At 50.2% G+C, this 18,916-nt stretch overlaps 3 protein-coding genes across 3 annotated transcripts in view; 2 read left to right on the top strand and 1 right to left on the bottom strand.

The window, feature by feature from the left end:
* The first annotated feature begins 268 nt into the window (after window positions 1-268).
* On the top strand, window positions 269-1,304 carry LOC126643586 (C-C motif chemokine 4-like). Its single transcript, XM_050322068.1, has 3 exons — window positions 269-341; window positions 721-838; window positions 1,208-1,304. The coding sequence occupies exons 1-3, from the start codon at window positions 269-271 to the stop codon at window positions 1,302-1,304; spliced, it is 288 nt and encodes a 95-aa protein (XP_050178025.1).
* Window positions 1,305-7,293: 5,989 nt separating this feature from the next.
* On the top strand, window positions 7,294-8,288 carry LOC126643479 (C-C motif chemokine 4-like). The gene is made up of 3 exons (XM_050321850.1): window positions 7,294-7,424; window positions 7,737-7,845; window positions 7,995-8,288. Exons 1-3 carry the CDS (start codon window positions 7,352-7,354, stop codon window positions 8,086-8,088), a joined length of 276 nt encoding a protein of 91 aa, XP_050177807.1. The 5' UTR covers window positions 7,294-7,351; the 3' UTR covers window positions 8,089-8,288.
* Window positions 8,289-13,717: 5,429 nt separating this feature from the next.
* The window catches only part of LOC126643362 (merlin-like), a 30,925-nt gene continuing 25,726 nt past the window's right edge, over window positions 13,718-18,916 (bottom strand). Inside the window, exons 15-19 of the mRNA XM_050321641.1 lie at window positions 18,129-18,231; window positions 17,315-17,442; window positions 16,587-16,737; window positions 15,693-15,902; window positions 13,718-14,724 (exon numbers count right to left, since the gene is read on the bottom strand). Coding sequence (XP_050177598.1) covers window positions 14,689-14,724; window positions 15,693-15,902; window positions 16,587-16,737; window positions 17,315-17,442; window positions 18,129-18,231 — 628 coding nt within the window. The 3' untranslated portion in view covers window positions 13,718-14,688. The remainder of the gene's footprint in view (window positions 14,725-15,692; window positions 15,903-16,586; window positions 16,738-17,314; window positions 17,443-18,128; window positions 18,232-18,916) is intronic.

The raw sequence follows: 18,916 nt of genomic DNA, 5'->3' as shown, positions 1-18,916 counted from the left end.
AGCTCCGGCGCATCACCAACCGCTCACCACACTTTCCAGCAGCCCTCGGGTATCTCAGTGGCCAAAGGGGCTGGAAGAAGGAATTTCCCTGCACCACTTGCCCTTTACCAGGTGGTTCTTTCCGTGGGGAGAGTCCAGAGCTGTCATGGAACGCCTGGCAGGTGTTATATATCGTGCCAGGGTGCAGGCAGGAGGGGCAGGTAGCTCTCAGTGGCCTGAGACAGGGAGAGCTGCCTTCTGCTGGTGCTGACCGAGCCCTGTGCTGGACATGAAGATCTGCTCCTTGGCCCTGCTCACCCTGCTGCTGGCAGCCCCCTGGACTGGAAGCCAGGGCATGTCCCGTAAGTACCGACACCCAACCTTTCCCCAGGGCTGCCCCGGACCCTCCACTGATGGGATTTGGGAGGGGGATGAGAGTTCAGCTCCTGCTCCTGGGAGGCTGAGGGGCATCACTGGCTACCCCAGCACAGGGCTGTCCTGGGCTGGTTCAAAATGAGCAAAAACAGGCTTGGGGATGGCTTCAGCCCCAGAGTTCCAGCTGGGGAGCTCTGCTGAGCAAACCCCCCACAGGCAGAGGAATGGGGGGCTCCTTCCCTGGGGAAAAACATCACCACTGAGGATGCAAGAGGAGATTCCCTTGTAGCACGAGCTCCCCAGGGGAGCACCCACACCCCTCAGCCCAGGCGAGGGAGAGCACTAAAACCTCTTTTCTCCTCTTAGTCCGCAGGTCCCACTCCGTGTGCTGCCACAAGGACATGTTCATCTGGCGGAAGATCCCTGCACACAAAATCAAGAGCTACCGGGACACAGCCTCCCTCTGCTCCCGCAAGGCTGTGATGTGAGTAGCCCCAGCTCCCACCCAGCCTTCCTCCCTGGCCTCCCACCCCTCACCCACCTTTCCTACCAGTTGTTCTGCCTTTGGGAAGCCCCCAAAACGGGCCACCCTGTAAAGGGTTCTACGGGTGGGGGTGCCCTAACCTGGTTCTTCACATTCCCCTCCCTCCTCGCTGCTTAATCCCAAATAGCCCCAAAATCCCCCTGCTTCAGCTGCCAGTCAGAAAAACGGGAAGGAACCTAAAATTGCAGAGATTGCCAAAAGTCAGCACTTCCAGGGAAAGTGGGGGGAAGGATGCTGCAGGCACCTCCAGGCTGGCAGGGATCCATCCCCCCCATCCTGAGCTAATGCAGAATACTCTTTTCCCCAAAGTGTGGAGCTGCAGAAGGGAACTGTCTGTGTGGACCCAAAGGCGAGCTGGTTCCAGAAGTACCTGAAGGAAAAGAAGTCAATCAGCACCTCCACGTGAAGCTGCCTTCCCCATAAGCTCTATTTATTTGTTTCCCATAATTATCTGTACGTTCTTGTGTCATTCATTTATGGAGCTGGCTCCATCCCCTCCCCTGCCATCACCCCTCCATCGTCCAGTTCCTCCCTCAGTGGAGTCAATAAACCATCTCGTGCTGACCTGGAGTGAGAGATGTGAATCCTGTGGGAGAAAACGGGTCACATCAGGGCTCAGCATTCCCACAGAGAGCCAGGAATAGTCCAGGAGCCCCTGGGAGGGCAGGGAAACCCTACGGGCCAAGGCTGATGCCTCCAGCTCACCTCCCAAATGAAGCAGCCCCTGCCCAGATGTGGCCTTTAAGGATGCCCTGGGCAGCTGCCTGCCTGGTGGGATGGGGATTGAGGCAGGGAAAAGGCAGGTGAGGCTGGCAGCGGGAGAAAGGTTGGCTTTGGGGGGTTCAGGAGCTGGGCTGGTTTTGTCCCAGATGGATCCAGCAGTTAAACAGGGGTGGCTGCAGAAGGAGAGAGCGGGGCCATGAGGTCTAGCACTGTCCTCCAGACCTGGGCAGGCCCCTGGAGAGAGCTGTCCATGGGACTGATCCTCCAGGTCCCTGGAAATCCCCTTGTCTCACGGAAAAACTCCTCCTGCAGCCCCCAGAACCCGTCCACCCACGGTGGCAATGGGGGTGGCAGACAATGGAAATCAAACCTTATCAGGCCTGTCACTCGTGTCAATAAATTCCCTAAGGAGAAGAAGAAATTGAACATGCAGATGCTTTGGGGCAGGTTTCCAGCAAGTGCAGGGAGGCTGGAGCATCCTTCATCTGCCTGGTTCCCATCAGGACACCAGCCATGGATCTTTGGAGCTAACTCTGTGTCCCTGCTGTGACCAGTGAGGAGCAGGGTGAGGAGGGTATTTGTGGCACACCTGGGGAGAAGCTGGAAAGTCTTTTAAATTCCTGCAGGGATGGTGGCCCCACCACTGCCCTGGGCAGCCTATGCCAGTGCTGATGACCCTTTCAGTGAAGAGTTTTCCCCTAATATCCAATCTAAACCTCCACTGGTGCAACCTGAGGCCATTTCCTCTTGTCCTGTCAATTGTTACCCAGGAGAAGAGTCCGAACCCTACTTGGCTACAACCTCCTGTGAGGGATTTGGAGAGAGAGAGAGAAGGTCGCCCTGAGCCTCCTTTTCTCCCAGGGCTTTCTCCTCAAGAGCTAGGCTCTTCCCCAGCTCCATTGCCCAAGGTCTGATCCCTGGGGAACACGACTGGTGACCATCCCCAGCTGGATGTCACTCCATTCCCACCACTCTCTGGGCCCAGCCATCAGCCAGTTTTTCATCCATTGAACAGGGCACCCATCCAAGCCATGAGCAGCCAGTTTCTCCAGAAGAATGCTGTATTATCTACTTCCCTATTAGTTTGTGACTCACGTGAATCATCTTTTTGATGAGCTGGGACATGCTTTACTGTTAGAGATACCTTTAGACATACTGCCAGATTTGCTGCCATATATCTACCCCCCTTTAGGGTGTTTCTGTACAGGCCAATGACCTTGGGCCCAGTCATCTGCCACAATCCCCATGGGACCATATCATCTGGAATTGTTCCTTCTAATTGAAAAGAATCTTCTCACCTGTGACTGGATAATTGCCCATGCTCAGTCAAAGCATTTTTGCAGGCATTCTTTAGAGAATGAGACTTAACCTCTCCAACTTTGCTAGAGCTGCTCTTTGGTGCTGCAAGTCCAAGGATTAACCAGAATACCACTCCCCTTGGGATTTTCTGGCATGCCAGCCCCACGGGTGCGCTGCAGCCTCCTGCAGGGGGAGAGGTTGTTCTTGCTCTTACCACTCTCCTTCCTGCACCAGTCTGGTGCAGAAGTCACTTAAGCTGGAGGGAGAAGAGCTGTCTTTGATCCAGGACCACAGAAAACTCCCTGCCCTGGGTTGTGGTTGTGGTTCCTTGTGCAGGGCGCAGCACAGGATCCTCGGAGGGGGAAGGAACATTTGGGAATTGGAATTTAAAATGTATCAGTGGGGTCTGGTCTAGGAATTCCGCTTTGAATGCTGAGCTGCCCTCATAAAACAACACTCACGAGGCTCAGTGAGAGTTGCCTGCAGGGTGAGGCTGGCAGCTGACCCGGGTTCTCCTCCTAACCTCAAGCCACAGGACCCCTGTGCATAATTTTTATCAATGAGTGTCACTTCCCAGAGGGATGTTGCACAATGCCATGTGGCTTTCTCTTGAACGGGATGGTGCTGTTGGCAGTTTAAGTTTTTTTCTGCCTGTGGTTTCCTGCTGGCTCAGGTTGCTGCACAGGGCAGGCAGAGGCTGCTGTCAGCCCAGCAGTGCTGTCAAGGGCAGGGCCTCGGCTGCCTGGGATCCTCTCCTGAAAGAACATCCCTCTGCCCTGACTCAGGGGTAGAAATGCAGCCTGCTGCCAGCAGCAGGGCTTTGTCCTCGGGGAAAGCTCTCTGCAGAGCTGGAGAGGCTTCCCTAAGGTTGGCTGCAGGCTGAGGCAGAGTCTGAGCTTCCCTGGGGACCAGAGGCAATGCTGTGCTCTTACACTGCAGGATGGAGATCATCCCTTGTCTTCTAGTCTGGATGAACCCTCTGGCATTGGCCCCCTGCCCTGTCTGGACATGGGACTGACTTTCTTGGTGGTCTTTTCCCACTCTTATCCCTCATTTGTTGAAATGCGTAGCCCTAAGAGGCAGGTTCCTTACCCCAGGACTGAGCAAACCTGGGGGTCTGCTCTGGCCACACCCTGTCCCTGCTGTTCCAGGCTGCTCTCTCCCGTGCCCCCACGTGTCCTGCTCTGCCCTCAGCCAGTGAGGGTGCTCCCTCTGCTCTTTTAACCACGGCCCCAGAGGGTGATGTGGTTTTGAGACTTCAATTCCCTCATTTTCTTTGGGACACTCATGCAAGGCAGTGCCCAAAGCGTCAGGTCATGCAAGACTAGTGCCACATCTGCTCACCTCTGTCTTTCTGGTACCTCTCCCACTCCATGTGAGTTTTTGCTGCTAATCAGATGGCTCAGGAGGAAGTTAGGGATATCTCTGGGGCCTTTTTGTTTGATTACACCTGGCTTACCTACCTCTTCATTACTTGTTTGTTCTCTTTTCCCTTTTCTCATCTGGGTGCACTAAATTTTGATTGTGTTGAGCACTTGACCATTACCTCTTGTCTTGTTTATGCAAAGACAAGTGAAAAAGAAGTGGCACCTTTGGCTATTTACTCCCCTTCCTAATTAATAGGCTTTTCCTTTCCTCTATTTTTCAAATTTGGGTTTGCAAAGCTGAAGGTTCTGATTTCCTGTGTTTCCTGCCCTGCTTACAAGGGTCTTCCATGGCAGGAGAAATAAACTGCAAGTCATTTCTTCACTCTCCCTTTGCACCAGTTCCTTATATTTAATTCCTTAAACACAAACTATTCATTGAAATGTCCTCGATTCCAGTTATAATGGAAAGTATTTCATCAACATCCAGTAAGAAGTCCCATCCAGCCCTCATCTAAATGGAGAACCGAAAGCTTGGCCAGTCACTTCTGCAGCAAAGAGGAAATATTTCTGCCTCTTCCATCAGAAATAATCTTCGTGATTGTGAGATTTCCTGCGGTTCCTGCCGGATGACAAGTCTTCCTCTGGTGGTTGCTGGAGCCAGTGCCCACAGATCATTCCATCTATCACTGCCCTGATTTCAGTTTCTAATATTTCCTGAGTGGGGGACATCCCTCACCACCCTCCTGGCACTTGTGGTTTCCCAGTACTACTCTCTTGTCCATCCCACCCTTTTTCACTCTGCTTGGGCAAGCAAAGGGGCTCCCACCAAGCCAACCTTGTCCCCTGCCATTGCTCATCCCCAGCTGTTGGCCCCTGACTCAGTTCTCCTGTCCAAGCCCAGCTCATCCCTGGCTCGGGGCTGCCTCTCCAGAAAAAAACCCACCCTTTGTTGAGGTAGCTCAGCATCTTGTTCCTATGGCTGGCCCAGAGAGCAGTTTCTGGCTTCCTTCAGCACAAAAGCCCGCTGCACACTGTGGTCCTCCCTCCCACTTCTCCTCCCTGCACCAAGCAGAGCTGGCTCTGGTGAGGGCAGGAGAGGTGCCAGAACGGGGTGGCTGGAGGGCAGAGTCTGGAGCTTAAGAGAAACCACTCAGTGTCTCTGCCATGGCCTTAACAGAAAAAAAAACTCACGCAGATCTCCATCCCTCTGAGGAACTGAGTCCCTTCCTTCTGCCTTTGTGCAGCCAGGGACATGGGACAAGCAGGAGTTTTTACAGCAGGTACCACCTCTCCTCCAGGCCCTTCTCAAGTGCCACAGATGAAAACCCTGGTCACTGTTAAACACAAAGGATTTATTCCTCTGCAGTCCTGCACAGAGAGAGGCTGAAACAGAAACAGCTGAAACCTGAGCACTTGGAGAATGGAGCTGGAACAGCTGGAACAGCTGGATTGGTTCTTCCACTAGAGGCCAGATCAGCACTGCCCAGCTCCTCCTGACCCACTCCAGGGGATGATTTACATCCATTCCCACCTACCTGGGAGGGATGCACCCATCAGGCAGTGCCTGTGGGCTGGGGAAGGTCTGCTGGGCAAAAGGCCATGGCAGGTGCTGGGAGGTGGGAATGGGAGGACGAGCACTGGCATTGCTCAGCGTTTCTGTGAGTGGGACTTTTCCCCTGAATCAGAGTGGCAGGAATTAGTCATGCCCGAGCCAGGGTCAGCAGGAAGGCCAGGGGAAGCCAGGGGTTTGTGTGGTAGCTGGGAGACAAGGAAACAAACCTTTCATGGCACCACGGTGCAGAGTCAGGGAAAGGCTGGAAAAGGACAAAAAAAATAGAGGAAGGAGTGAGTTTGGCAGCTCCCTCTTTCTGGGTGTGCCACAGAGGGGGATGTTTGGGAATTACCCTCTGGCATTGCAAATGCTGCCCCTTTTCAGTCCCCTCCCATATCCTGACAGGAGGGTCTTTGCTTTTCAGGGCTCAGTCAGAAGAGAGACCTTAAATTGGATGAAATTATCCTGTTTGGGTAGAAGTGGGCTGGCAGTAATTGCAACAGCTTGGCCATTAAGAGGCTGCAGCCAAAACTAAAATCCTTAGAGAGTTGTAAATCCTGTGTTCAGCCCAGGGACAGGGAGGGTGGCTGAGCCCTCTGTTCCAGCCCCAGAGCAGGGCAACAGAGTCCAGTTCCTGCACATGCAGGGACTCCATGTGTCTGCAGACTTTCCCAAATGGGAACACTGCTTTATGACCTTAATACCAGCAAAAAGGGACAAATGTGAGACCCACAGTGACTCAACACAACCTTGTTCCTATATGATCCTTCCTTCCCTAAACATCCAAGCAAGACCTAGAGCTGTCAGTGGAGATGAACATGTGCAATGCATCGTGGCAGGGAGAACTCTGGATCCCTGTAGAGCAGCAGGGCGAGATCTGGTATTTGTGGCAAACCTGGGCAGAAGTTGGGATCTGCCTCCTGGCAGTGGATTTCTGCCAGCAACAGCAGCAGTGGCTGGGGGTGTCCCCATGCCAGGGTCCCTGAGCTGGCCTGGGGTCTCCATCCAGGGACTCTCTCCACAGCCCCTGACACAGCGATGCTGCTGGGGCTGCTGCAGAGCACATCCCTGCCCTGGGTCTGCTTGTTGGTGTTCCTTCACAGCTGCCTGCTTGGGATTGACACCAGAGCTCTGGCTGTGCAGCTTCACAAGCCCGAGCTGCCTCACGGCCTGTGCAGCCCTCGCAGCAGTGGCAGAGTCACTGTTGGCATTTGGGCTCCAACCAGTCCCCCACCAGGCACCCGAGGAGCATCTTGAAAGCTGCAACCTCGTGGCCAGCAGTCCCTTCCGCTTCTGCGGTTTCCTTTCCTTTTCCAGCTCAGCAAAACTGGCTGATCCTGACATAATTTCCCCGGTATGATGCACTCACTTTCTTTCCTTGAAACCCTGTGCCCGCCCAGCGCCCAGGGATAAAAGGAGGGCATGGCCACAGCGGTGGAGCATCGTGCAGAGAGAGCCCTGCAGCCTCCCCAGCTCCAGCCCTGCTCACAGAGCCCTCGGCCCCACAGCACCATGAAGGTCCTGGCAGCCTCCCTGCTCGCCCTGCTCCTCGTGGCCTCCTGCTCCCTCTCCAAGGCCCATCTCGGTGAGTCCGGAGTCGCTGCATCCTCTTGGGGTTTAGGGGGGCCATCGCTCCACGGGAGCTGCTGGAGAGCCGCATCCCTGTCAGCAGGACCCTCGTGGGGCTGTGGGGAGGGCTGGGGGCAGGAGATTCTATCACAGTGTGGGATGGAGAGTTGAGGGCAGGGTTCTCCTGGGGAGCCTCTGCCAGGGAATAGGACGCAAAGGGAGGGTGGGAGATGGCAAATCCTTGGGGAACACCATGTGCCAGTGGGGCCAGAGCCTGTGCTGTAGCTGGGGTCTCACCAGGGCTGTCTCTGTCCCTCTGTCCTCACAGACGGCGTCCCCACCACCTGCTGCGTCACCTACCAACAGCATCCCATCCCTCTTCGCCTCATCAACTCCGTCTTCATCACCAGCAGCAGCTGCACCAACCCAGCAGTGATGTGAGTACCCACCACTGCCAGGGGCTCGGGGTGGCCGGGAGGGACCTGGGGCTGTGGCTGGGGACACTCAGGGTGCTGCTGGTGGGACCCAGCGGGGGCTCCTCGTGGCCTCAGTGCAGCACCTCAACACGGGTTTTTTCTCCTGGCAGAGTGGTCACCAAGAAGGGGAGGCAGGTGTGTGTGGATCCCAAGGAGCCCTGGGTGCAGGAGCGCCTGAAGCAATTCCAGAACCTGAAGAACTGACCCTTCCTCGCTGCCACCCGCGATGCCCACGGTCCCACCCCTGCGTGGCCTCCAGCCTCAGGCACACACACGAGAGCCCTCGACCTGCAGCCTCCTTCAAGGGGAAAAATGGTTTTATTTAACTTATTTAAGTTAAATTAAATAATGTTTTTCTAAAAAAAAAAAAAAGAAAGTACAAAAATAATTTATGTTATGTCTTAATAATACACTAAAATAAAGATAATTTCAATTATATAAGCGTGTCTGTTAATGAAGTTTTGATGCCTCCCTGCTGGAGGCCTGATGTAGGAGAAGGGACCCACAGACTGATGAGGCAAAGAGTCTGGTCCTGCTGCTCCAGTTGGTGCTTCCAGCAGAAGGACATGTGGGATGGAGGTGGCAATTCATCCAGGGCCCTGAGCGGTGCTGTGGTTGTCCAAAACCAACTGGCCACTGGGCTCAGCCACTCACTCACTTCCCCCCACCCTGGTGGGATGGGGACGAGAATCAAGAGTAACACTTGTGAGTTGAGATTAAAATGGTTTAATAATTGAAACAAAGTAAAATATAATGACAACAGTCATTTAAAAGAGAGAGAAAACGCAAGAAGAACAAGCTATACACAATCCAGCTGCTCAGCAGGTGATGACTGATGCCAAACCCCGTCCCCAGACTCCCACTGGCCCTTCTGGGCATGATGTTTTATGGGGTGGAATATCCCTTTGGTCAGCTTAGGTCAGTTGTCCCAACTATGCTCCCTCACAGCTTTTTGTGCAGCTCCTCAAGTCCTTGGCCAGGGTAAACACTATTTAAGAACAACTAAAACATCACTGTGCTATCAACATTATTCTCGTACTGAATCCATCATCAAATATCCCCCCAAAAAATCAAAAATCCATGAAAAGAATCAACATAGCTGATACTATCTTTATTTTAATTTATTATCTTGACATCGTTTCAATATCCTGACGCACACCAACATTAACCTAATAGCTTCCTTTTATAAGTTCAGAGATATTTGTGATGAAGGAAATTCAGTAGATCTCTCTCTTGTCTGAGCTTCAGGAAGGCACTTGAAATGATGCCACATAGTAAATTATTAGATAAGGCAGAGAAGATGTGACTGGCATTTGAAAAGTAAATTTGGTGAAGAGCTGCCTGAAAGGAGCAGGGTAATTGCTTCAGCTGGAAGGGGGGTTACCCACACAGTTCCTCGAGTTTCTGCCTCAAAAATTACTCTGCTTAACATTTGCCTTAATGATCTTGGCACAAAAAGCAGGAGAAGGCAAAGGAAATGTGCTGATGCGGCAAAACGAGATGGCATCATCAATCCAGAGCAGGCCAGGATATCACAGAGAAAGATTATAATGACCTTGAGGGCTGGAGTAACGGAGGAGGGATTCGAGTCAGCAGAGCGTGTGTGATCTTGCTGCTGGGAACAAGGCAGAGCAGCAGTGGCCATTCTAGTTTGGGAGCCCCGTGGGCCTGGGCAGGTGGCAGCTGCCTGCTCCCATTCCAGGACAAGCACCAGATTCACTTGTTCCCCTCCAGGACTGCAGGTGGTTTCAGTGGTTGTGGTTTTTTAGTATATGATTAACTGCTTCCCTCTGAAACTGCTCTGGCCTGCACAGCTCCACCATTCAGTCTGGAATCATGGAATACTAGTGCTTCTTCCAAATCTCCTCCAGAATTTCCTTTTTGGGCTCTTCCATCTCTAACAACCCCTCTTTCTCTGCCCTGAAGGAGCAGGGCTGATGCAGAGTCTCTGGTAGTGCAGACACCCCAATCTCCTAAGCTGTCCTCTTTCTGCTCCAGTTCCCCAGGAATGAATTTAGTTTTACAACAAACCTAAATGTTTACAATTTTAACATTTTACTCTTCACATTCCCTGTGTGTACCCATCCCAGCTACCACCCATCCCAGCATTCCAGCCTTGCTGCCACATCCCCAGGAAAATGTCAACATCTCTGTCGTGCCTAAGCACAACAAATCTCCTTTGGGATCATCAGAGGTTTCAATTTCTCCGGTTTCAGTTTCCTCCACATACTTCTCTCTGATCAGCCCCTGCAAGTCCTTCAGAGTTTCCTGGGCTGCCTCACTGCTGAGTTGAAAGATTTTTATAACACTATTTTAAATTTTCAGGCTTTTTCTATTGACTTCCTCTTTCTCTGGAATCTCCCTTTCGAATTTACTGGTACAAGATTAATTCTGGGGTCAGCTTGTACCCCTTTCCTTTTTGACCACAGGATGTAGGACTGACTCACACTTGTAGGGAGGATTACTTAATGATCCCTCTCTTCTATCCCCCCAGGTCTGTAAACCCCAACACCCACAGCATCCCCCACTTCCACAGCCCAGCCACGAAGCTGGCTCTTTGGACGTTCTCTCTCACTTTTCAGCTGAAAGGGACTGATTTTTCCTTCTGTGAATTCCCCCATAAGAGCACTCTGGATTATGGCCCCGGCAGGTAACACATTGCCACACCTCTGCTTTGCTTTTAGGGCCAAGCCCGGAGGTAATGGCCACCATTAGCCCTTTCCCATCCTTTTAAGAGCCAGTTCCTTCCTGCAGACTCCATGTCTGAACCCTGCCGGGTGTAATTCAGCGTGACAAAGCCTTCTCCTCCCAGGAGAGGTATCACTCCTGATTCAAAGAGCTCTTTGGTGTGAAATCTGTTTTCTACCCTGGGCTAAATGCCTCAGTGCAGTCCCAGGGTGGGCTCCCCTCTGTGCCCAGAGCCCCTTCAAAAAGCTGACCCTGCTACTCCTGAAAGTGCCTTGCAGGAAGGTGGAAAAAGAGTCCAGAGAGTGCAGAGAACCAGAAATAACAAAATAGAGCTGAGTCTTGCACCTGGGCCCATCTTTTGCCCATAGAGCTGTGTGAAAAAAAAACCAGCTTGACCTGTGATTTTTGCCACCAAGGACTCAGCACAGCTGTCCCCATGCCAGGACTGCGTCCCCACCGCAGTCCCCAACACCAAGAGCAGCAGGCTGGGAGCACGTGTGACAATAACAAATTCAGGGTGCCAGCCTAGAGCTCCATCCACACTCCTGAGGTGGGAGCACAAGTGCCAGGGATGCTCTGGGAAGGACACGGGCAGCTGGCACCTGCCTCCAGCAAAAGAGAACAAATATCTTGGGCACAAGGGCCAACAGACCTCGCTGGCTCAGAGGGCACGAGGCTGGAGAGAAGCAAAGGAGCAACACAGACACAGGGATGACAGCCTGTCTGCAAGGAGAAAGAGGAAGGAGCTTGCCTTGTGTGCAATTCTGCAACAGCAGTCTATGAAGGCAAGATGTGGACTCATCCCGCTGCTGGTAAGTGGACTCCTTAACAGCAGCAGCAGCACAGGGAGGAAAAGGTCAAGATGACTCAGGGGTGATCCACACGAGCAGTGGTGTCCACTTTCCAGAGCCAGGTCAACCCTGCATCATCTGGGTGAGTGGAGTATGAAGTGGCTGGTCTTTAAGAGACAGGTCCCAGGAGAGGGTGTGCTGTCCCTAAGGACTGAACAGCATTTGCTCACTCCCACAGCGCAGCTCAGGAGCGCCCTGGGTGAGCAAGAGTAACAGCTTCCCATCTCAGGTTTCCATGAGGGGAGGGAGAGGCCCTTGGGGTAAGAGCAAGTGGTTTTTCAGAGAAATACAGAAAACAGGGCTGGGGAGAGTCATCAACCTCCACATAGAAGATCAACACTCACCACTCACTCTAGGAACAGAATTCCTCACACTCCAGGTGATCTCCCAGCACTTCCTCACTGCTGCAGCATTTTTCTTCCATTTTTTCTTTTCTCTAGTTTGAGGTCAGAACATTATGTCCTTTCCAGCATGAAAACAAAGGCTGAAATTGTTCAGTGACCCTTGTAGACTGTTCTCAGGCCTCTCTCACCCTCTCTGCACTACACACCACGATTCTTCCACGCTCTGCAAATTGAACAGGCCAATGCTTGTTACAGATAGCATTAATAAAAATATCACATAGCACAGGAGCCGTGGGGTCCCACATGCTCCTGGCAGTCATGGATGGAATCCACTCAGGCCATTTCCACAGTCTGACAATGACAATGAGGTGTCAGAACCATTAGAGGATTTTTTTTGTAATTTGGGGAGCTGGCTCATACTCACGGGACTGAGCTGTGCATGCAATAATCACTTCTCGGAATACAGTGCTTGCAATTTTTGAATCCCCATCAAGAATGATGTCAAGTTAAACTCCAGGAACAGAACAGGAGCAAGTTCATGGTAGTGTGGGAACACAGGAATTGGCAGAGATTCCCAAGGAGCGATGCAGGATTTCCCAGCCAGGTCTTTCTGAGCACGTCTGAGCTGTGCACAGAGCAGCATCACAGCACCATCTGCTGCCTGCTGGTCCTCAGGTCCTCACCAGGCAGCTGTGAGTTGGGCTTTGAGCTGACAGCACCATCAGATAAACACCTCACTCTTCAGGGTGACAAATCTTGTAATTACTCATTAGAACTGTGTTCTCTTCCCTGCTCTGGGGGAAGCCAGGGCTCAGGCTTCTCATACTTCCATCAGCTGAAGGACAACCTCAGATCCAGTGGTCAATACTGCATGTGAATATGAGCATCAGAAGCACCAACTTACGAAGTTTAATCTCTGCAAATATTTATTCAGGTTTTAAACTAACACCCCAGTGTCTCTTCTCTTTGCAGCGCACCTGACTCCACCTGTGGTGTATCCCAGCTCCTCTTGCCCCTTGATCTAAATCATTCCAGCACCCATGAAGTGTGCAGGAACACGGTGCTGCACATGAGCAATGCACAGCAAGCACACGTGTGAGCCAGCTGGCAGCAGGGTGGCCTTGTCCTTTTCTTCACTGGGAAATACGGGACCAAGTCCAAAGAAATAAATCAGTGGTGCACATGGAGCATTTATCTCCCTCTGTGCCCTATGCCATGATGCAGCTCAGATACAACAGGAAAAGGAAGCCCAGGCACGTGTGAAGGATGAGGGCACAAGCTCAGTTATCTGTGGCAAGACACATGCAAAAAGAAAAGAGGGAACAGGAAAAGAAGAAGCAGGGAAATCCCAGCACTCCTCCTCACGCTCAGAGTTGCTTTGTGCTGTTTCCTATCTTATGCAGGACATGGTGCATTGTCCCAAATCCTGGCCAGTGCTCCCTCCCTAACCCTGGGACCTTGACAGCATCTGCCTCATCCTTCTGGCATCTCTAACACAAGGCTTCTGCAGGCAGCTCAGAAACTACGGAACAGCCAAGAGTCTGCAAACATCACGTGCCAGATAGAGCTGTGAGAGAATTAACACACCCCAGCCCACCCACCCAAGGCAGCAATTGCTCCCAGGGCTGGGAACACACTCAGGATCACTCCTGTCCCTCTCCATGTGTGGCTGCCACAACTGGTACAAGGCTGACACAGAGCTGGCTGCAGCTGCCATCCCCCCCTGTGCTCAGCCTGGTGCAGATCTGTACAGAGGAGAAGTGTGTGTTTGTTCTTCAAACCTGCCTTGTTAACGTTGTAGGAATATTGACACAACATTCCCTTCAAAGCTGTTACCAGCAAGGGGAAATTGAAGCTTTTTATTGAACCTTTTTGGGGTTTTTTCACTCTTAGCTTTTAGAACAAGATATTTAGCAACATTAACATTCATTTTTACATCACATCTCACATGCTACTATTTTGCTGCAGCTGCATATTGCCTGCTTCCCCACAAGCCCTCAGAGTGAAGATTTATGGTGGAACAGACACTTAAACACACACAGACCTGGAAAATGCGAGTGGGTTTTACCAATGAGGCAATTTGCTGCGTGCATTTCTCCATCAGAAGCAAGTCCAAGTTCAGCAGACACCAACAGCATCTTTTGTCTTTGTCTAATTTGGGAGCTGTGTTGCACAGAACTGGGAAGCCAGTTAATGTATGCAAAGTTTGCTGGAGCAGCAAAAGCAACAGCAAGTGCTTCATCTAGTCAGAGACACTAAAGCACAAGCTTTGCATTCAAACAAAGGATTCCCCCAGGAATGAGAGGTATTTGAAGATGTCCACTTCTACATCTGGAATGAAAAGCCGAGATTTCTCACAGAGAAATGCAAATCAATTAAGTGATCCAAGAAATGTTTGGGGAGGGAAAGGAAAATATTTGGCAGGCAAACACTAAAATGTTGAGCATCTCTGTGGGAGTCGTGTCCCATGGACCGGACCAAAAACATAATTAGGCTATTGTGTAGGTAAACACCAAGCTTGTGTACAATTTTCTCATCCCAAACACCTCCTGGGCACTTGCTGCCTCACATCCTCCCTCCAGCAGTACAGCACCGCACTGATAAGCCAGTGTGTGAAAACCCCTGGGGAGGAAGGTTTAGCAAAGTGTAAAGTGTCTCTTCAAAAGTGCATAAGTAGTAAACAACACTCCTCTGGGTCTGCGTGTTTACCATTGTACCCAGAGACACGGGTCACGTTTTTACAGGGGCAGTTTTAGTGCTCTCAGCTGATGTCTCTGCCTGGAGGCTGAATGGCACCTCTCTGAGCACAGTGCCAGGTTTCTTACAGACAGAGCTGCCCAAGTGTCCTCATTTGGGTCCATTCTGCAGCAGCCAAAAAGAAGGCCACCAGTCCCACCAGTCTGGCAAGGAAAGGAGAGGGTTCAAATGTAGATGACATCTGAGTCATGCTGCTGAACCTGCAGGCAAATCAAAGAGGCAAAATTAGTTCCTCCTTAAAGTAACTCCCTTTGGTCTGGGTCTTCCTTTACCTCCAACTCTGGAGCCTTTTGCAAGATGCCCTGCAATAGCTCTTTCTTCCTTCTTTAAGCCAGTGTATTTGCCTCTCCCCTGCCACCTGGATGAGGTTGGTTTTAAAAGTCACTGCTGTTACCTCAGAAAGAGCTGATCCCTCATCTCTTGCTACACTCGGCTGTGTTCATTCTCATCACACAACTCTGCAGACTGAGGTATTGAATGTTCTATACCAGAGCATCTAACTGATCCTTAGCCCCCTCAGTTTTGTTCATATAAACCAGCAGCAAAATACATCGATTTTCTTCATTCCCAATGCCTTGCACAAATAGCATTCCCTACAGAAAGCTGATTTCTTTCCCATTGTTCAAGACCACACACCCTTCTTGATTCTGCAGTCCAGTGATATTTAAAAGCTGGTTGTTTTTTCGTAAAACCCAGCTCATAGCTCTTCAGGACTCTTTGACAGGGAACACATGGAAGAGAACTGACCTGCTGGAAGTCTGGGTATTTACTGGTATCTTCCTCCCTGCCTTTTAAAACAAGAAGACAGCCTGTTTTAAGCTCTCTGTACCTGGGGGCACATTTCTCATTTCCAAGTCTGGCTGACACAAATAAAATTTAACACAGATCCTCCTCCTGTGTATGGGTATCTCTGCTTCATTTAACAAGGCTTACAGCTTTGCATTCCAGCTTAGATCATAACTGAGAGAAAACAGGTGGCCTCAAGTTATAAACATTCCCAAATGATGTGCCAGCACAGGGGCTCCAAAATCATGAAACAGCCTTGCACTGACTTGTCACCTGAGAGGCTGTGACAGAGCTGGACAAACCAGGTCCCTACAACGAGCCACTCTCTCTGAACTCTAAACTGTCAGTCAACATTTGGGAATTTGCTTACAAATCTGATTACCTTTATAATCTGTTTTCTGGTTTCTGTGCCCACACTGTTGGCAACCAAAGAATTTGCTTGAGAAGATGACTTTTCCACTGGCACTGTGTGCTGAATTTTGTTGGTACAAGGCCAGCTGCTTGCAGTGTTTAACAAGTAAGCGGGGAAAGGTCTTTGAAGATTTATGTCCAATGAATCTCCAGCTTCGATGGTTTTCATCCATGATGGGGCCTTTAAAAGAAAAGAGCACATGGAAATTTAATGCCCTCTCTATATCAACACTCATTAAGCCAAAAAGAACATCAGATGAATAGTCAGGAAATAAAGGCCATCTTTCCTCATAATTTTTCCAAGCCTCCCTTCTCTCTCTAAAACTGTTGACTCAGAGCCATTTTTGCTACATGTGGAACAACCTGCAGACACAGCCAACCCTATTCTTGCACTGCTTCAGGAAGAAGTGTTTATATAAATAACAAGTAACTTATGACAAAAACCTGAGTCTAGTTCCTCATTCCTGAAAAAAAAAAAAAATAAAAACCACACACCAAGACTTTATGACTTTAGCAACCACAAAGCACATGAATGAGAATGTGATGCAAACTGCAGGGAACCACATTCAAATGTGTTAGTTACAACAGTTTAGTTTGCTGCAAGACCTTAAGCCCTTCTTGTGATTTCACAATCTGTAAAATAAGCTGATTATTTCTTGCTCACGGTACTGGTATCACGCCTGGGAAAAACACCTTAGGTTTTGTTTTGACATGAATTTTCCTCCTCTGTGTTCATGCTTCTGATGTTTTACTATCAAGGGTACTAAAGCCTTGAGCTGAAATACAGCAACTACCTCTGGCACAGCCACACTGTTCTCCTTTATGGTTCATGCTGAGGAGAGGGACAGGGGTTTAGGGTACGTACATTCCCTAAGGAGCGATCCAAGGAGCCCAGGACTTCATTCCAGTGGGAGTAAAGCCCAGACTGTTTTTCTTCGAGCTTCAAAGCATGGATTTCAGACTTCAGTTCTTTCAGTCGGTCTTCAAATTTTCTGCTCTTTTCTAAGTAGTCGAGCCTGAGACCACACATTGGAGACAAAAAGCTCAGTGACACCACATAGCCCAAGAACAGGTGTGTGTGGAAGGGGTAGAGCTGTTCTCTATTTCATTTTGGAGTTTTATAGGTAAAATTAAGTCTGGTACATGTCAGTCTGGCTCCCTTGACCCAGTGAGAAGGAGGTTCACCACCTTCTTTTTACATCCTAGCATTTGACCAAGCATTTCCTTCCAGACCAAGGGAGGAAAAGCCTCTGCTGGATCAACTCACAACAATACCACACTTCAGCACTAGAGGGAAACTTCTCTCCTCTCACCTGCTGTTAGTTCGGCAAAGTGCTTTGTTCCTGACATGCTGCTCCCCAAGACAGAAGGTTCTGGACTTTTCATGGCTTGATGCCACCAGAACACTCTTCCTGTGTGTAAATAGCTGGTCTTACACGGTCATCATCCACACCAGCTCAATAAAGGGCCACGTGTACAAGTAGGAGGCCATCCCAAGTTATTAAAAGGATGAACTGTGATTCCCAAAGATTTTCTTTCTATACTTTCCATGATTAACATTCTCATTTATTTACCCCACAAGCACACAGATACCTCTCTCTCTCTATCTCAAAGGATAGTCTCTTGAGGTCAATGTCCTTCAAATCCAGCTTTATGGATCCTTTGTCAAAGTTGGCCTCTCTGGTGTCAGTTGGGGAGTACTGTGGGTACTTGGCCACGTGCTGAAAGAGGCAACACAAGCACTGTCAGAAAGATCTGATCGTTTGGTTTGGGGTTTATCTCCCCAGTTTCTGCAAGAATGCCCAGCTGAGCCATTTCACAAGATTCTGAGACACACAGATGCTCCTGCAGCCCTTCCCCTGTACCCAGCTGAACTGCTGAAGTCCCCAGCCCACAGATCCAAGGGCACAGATGCATCCTGGCTGAGAATGGAAATCCATCCTCTGCAAGACTGGAGCAGAGGAGGAAGCTGGGGCACATATTCTTAGTGCTGCCTTCTTGCTGGAGACAGCTCCATCTGCTTTGCCTAATGACACTCATGGGCAATTCCCGTGCCAGGATGACACAGCTGGTTCAGTACAACCATCTCCACAAAGTACTGCCTGATTGAAATGGCACAGAGTCAGTATTAGGCATGAAGGCAAGACAGTCTTTGCTCCCTAAGTCCCAACACCACTGCTGTTTTTAACTCCTGTCTTGCCTTTCTTTCCAGCCTGACTCACTGCCCTGAACCAACACAACTTCCATCCTGGCTACACTGGGTTTATGCACCACTTGGTCCCACAGGTGTCTGTCCTCCACTTGGATGCTGAAATGTCACTACTCAGCTTGATGGGGGCTATAAAAATGCCATCAACATCTGACTGTCTCTGAAGATGAAGTGGTGCCCAGTAGAGCAGAAACTTACAGGGTAATTAGGCCTGGTTATGTCTAAGAGTTTCTGCTTCGCCTTCCGTTCAGCCTCCCTGGCTTCATGCAGGTCTTGTTTCAGATGCTCTGCTTCCTTGGCTCTGAAAGACAAATATCCTGATGTAAATGGCTGATGATTTCCAGTATAAAGCAACACATGGATTTCAGAGCTATGCACCTCACCAGCTTCCAGAGAACAAGTCCATTACTGTGATAACTTTACCCCAAGACATGTGTGGCAGGATGGGCACATGGAGAACTGACTGCACACAGCATGACACACACTTGCAGAGATAGTCCTGCATAAACTGGCTGAATTAACATGTTTTTCCTATTCCTCATTTCCATGGGCTAAGCTGTGACCTGCTGATACAGATTCTCCAGGCCGTCAGAGATCCTCCCTGAGGTAGGGAGAGGTGCAACATATCTGCCCTTTATTTTGGAAAGCTTTTTGGCAGTATCCTAAAACAAGCAGAAGGCCCTTAATAGCAAGGTTAAACATCCTCTGTCAACACTGGCCTGCTCTGCATTTTCAGGCAGCACAGTGTTATGGAACATGCAAACACTCGGAGTGGTTTATACTCCACATGAGTTTGCCTGGCTTACACTTCTCAAAATCTGAATGGGACATGAGAGACCATCACCTGGCATTAATGAAGGAAAACAGCCTCCTAACTCACAGGTATACAGGTTGGGAAATGTAGATAGTTGGGTAGCAGTTGCTCTTTTGACAACACTGAACAGAAAATGCTTCTGCATCCTGGATCTTTCCTACTAAACATCTCT

The sequence above is a fragment of the Myiozetetes cayanensis genome, unplaced genomic scaffold (assembly GCF_022539395.1).
Source record: "Myiozetetes cayanensis isolate MyiCay16 unplaced genomic scaffold, myiCay2020 scf27, whole genome shotgun sequence".
Lineage (NCBI taxonomy): Eukaryota > Metazoa > Chordata > Aves > Passeriformes > Tyrannidae > Myiozetetes > Myiozetetes cayanensis.
The sequence above is the reverse complement of the archived record's forward strand: the minus strand, read 5'-3'. Positions and strand labels throughout refer to the sequence as shown.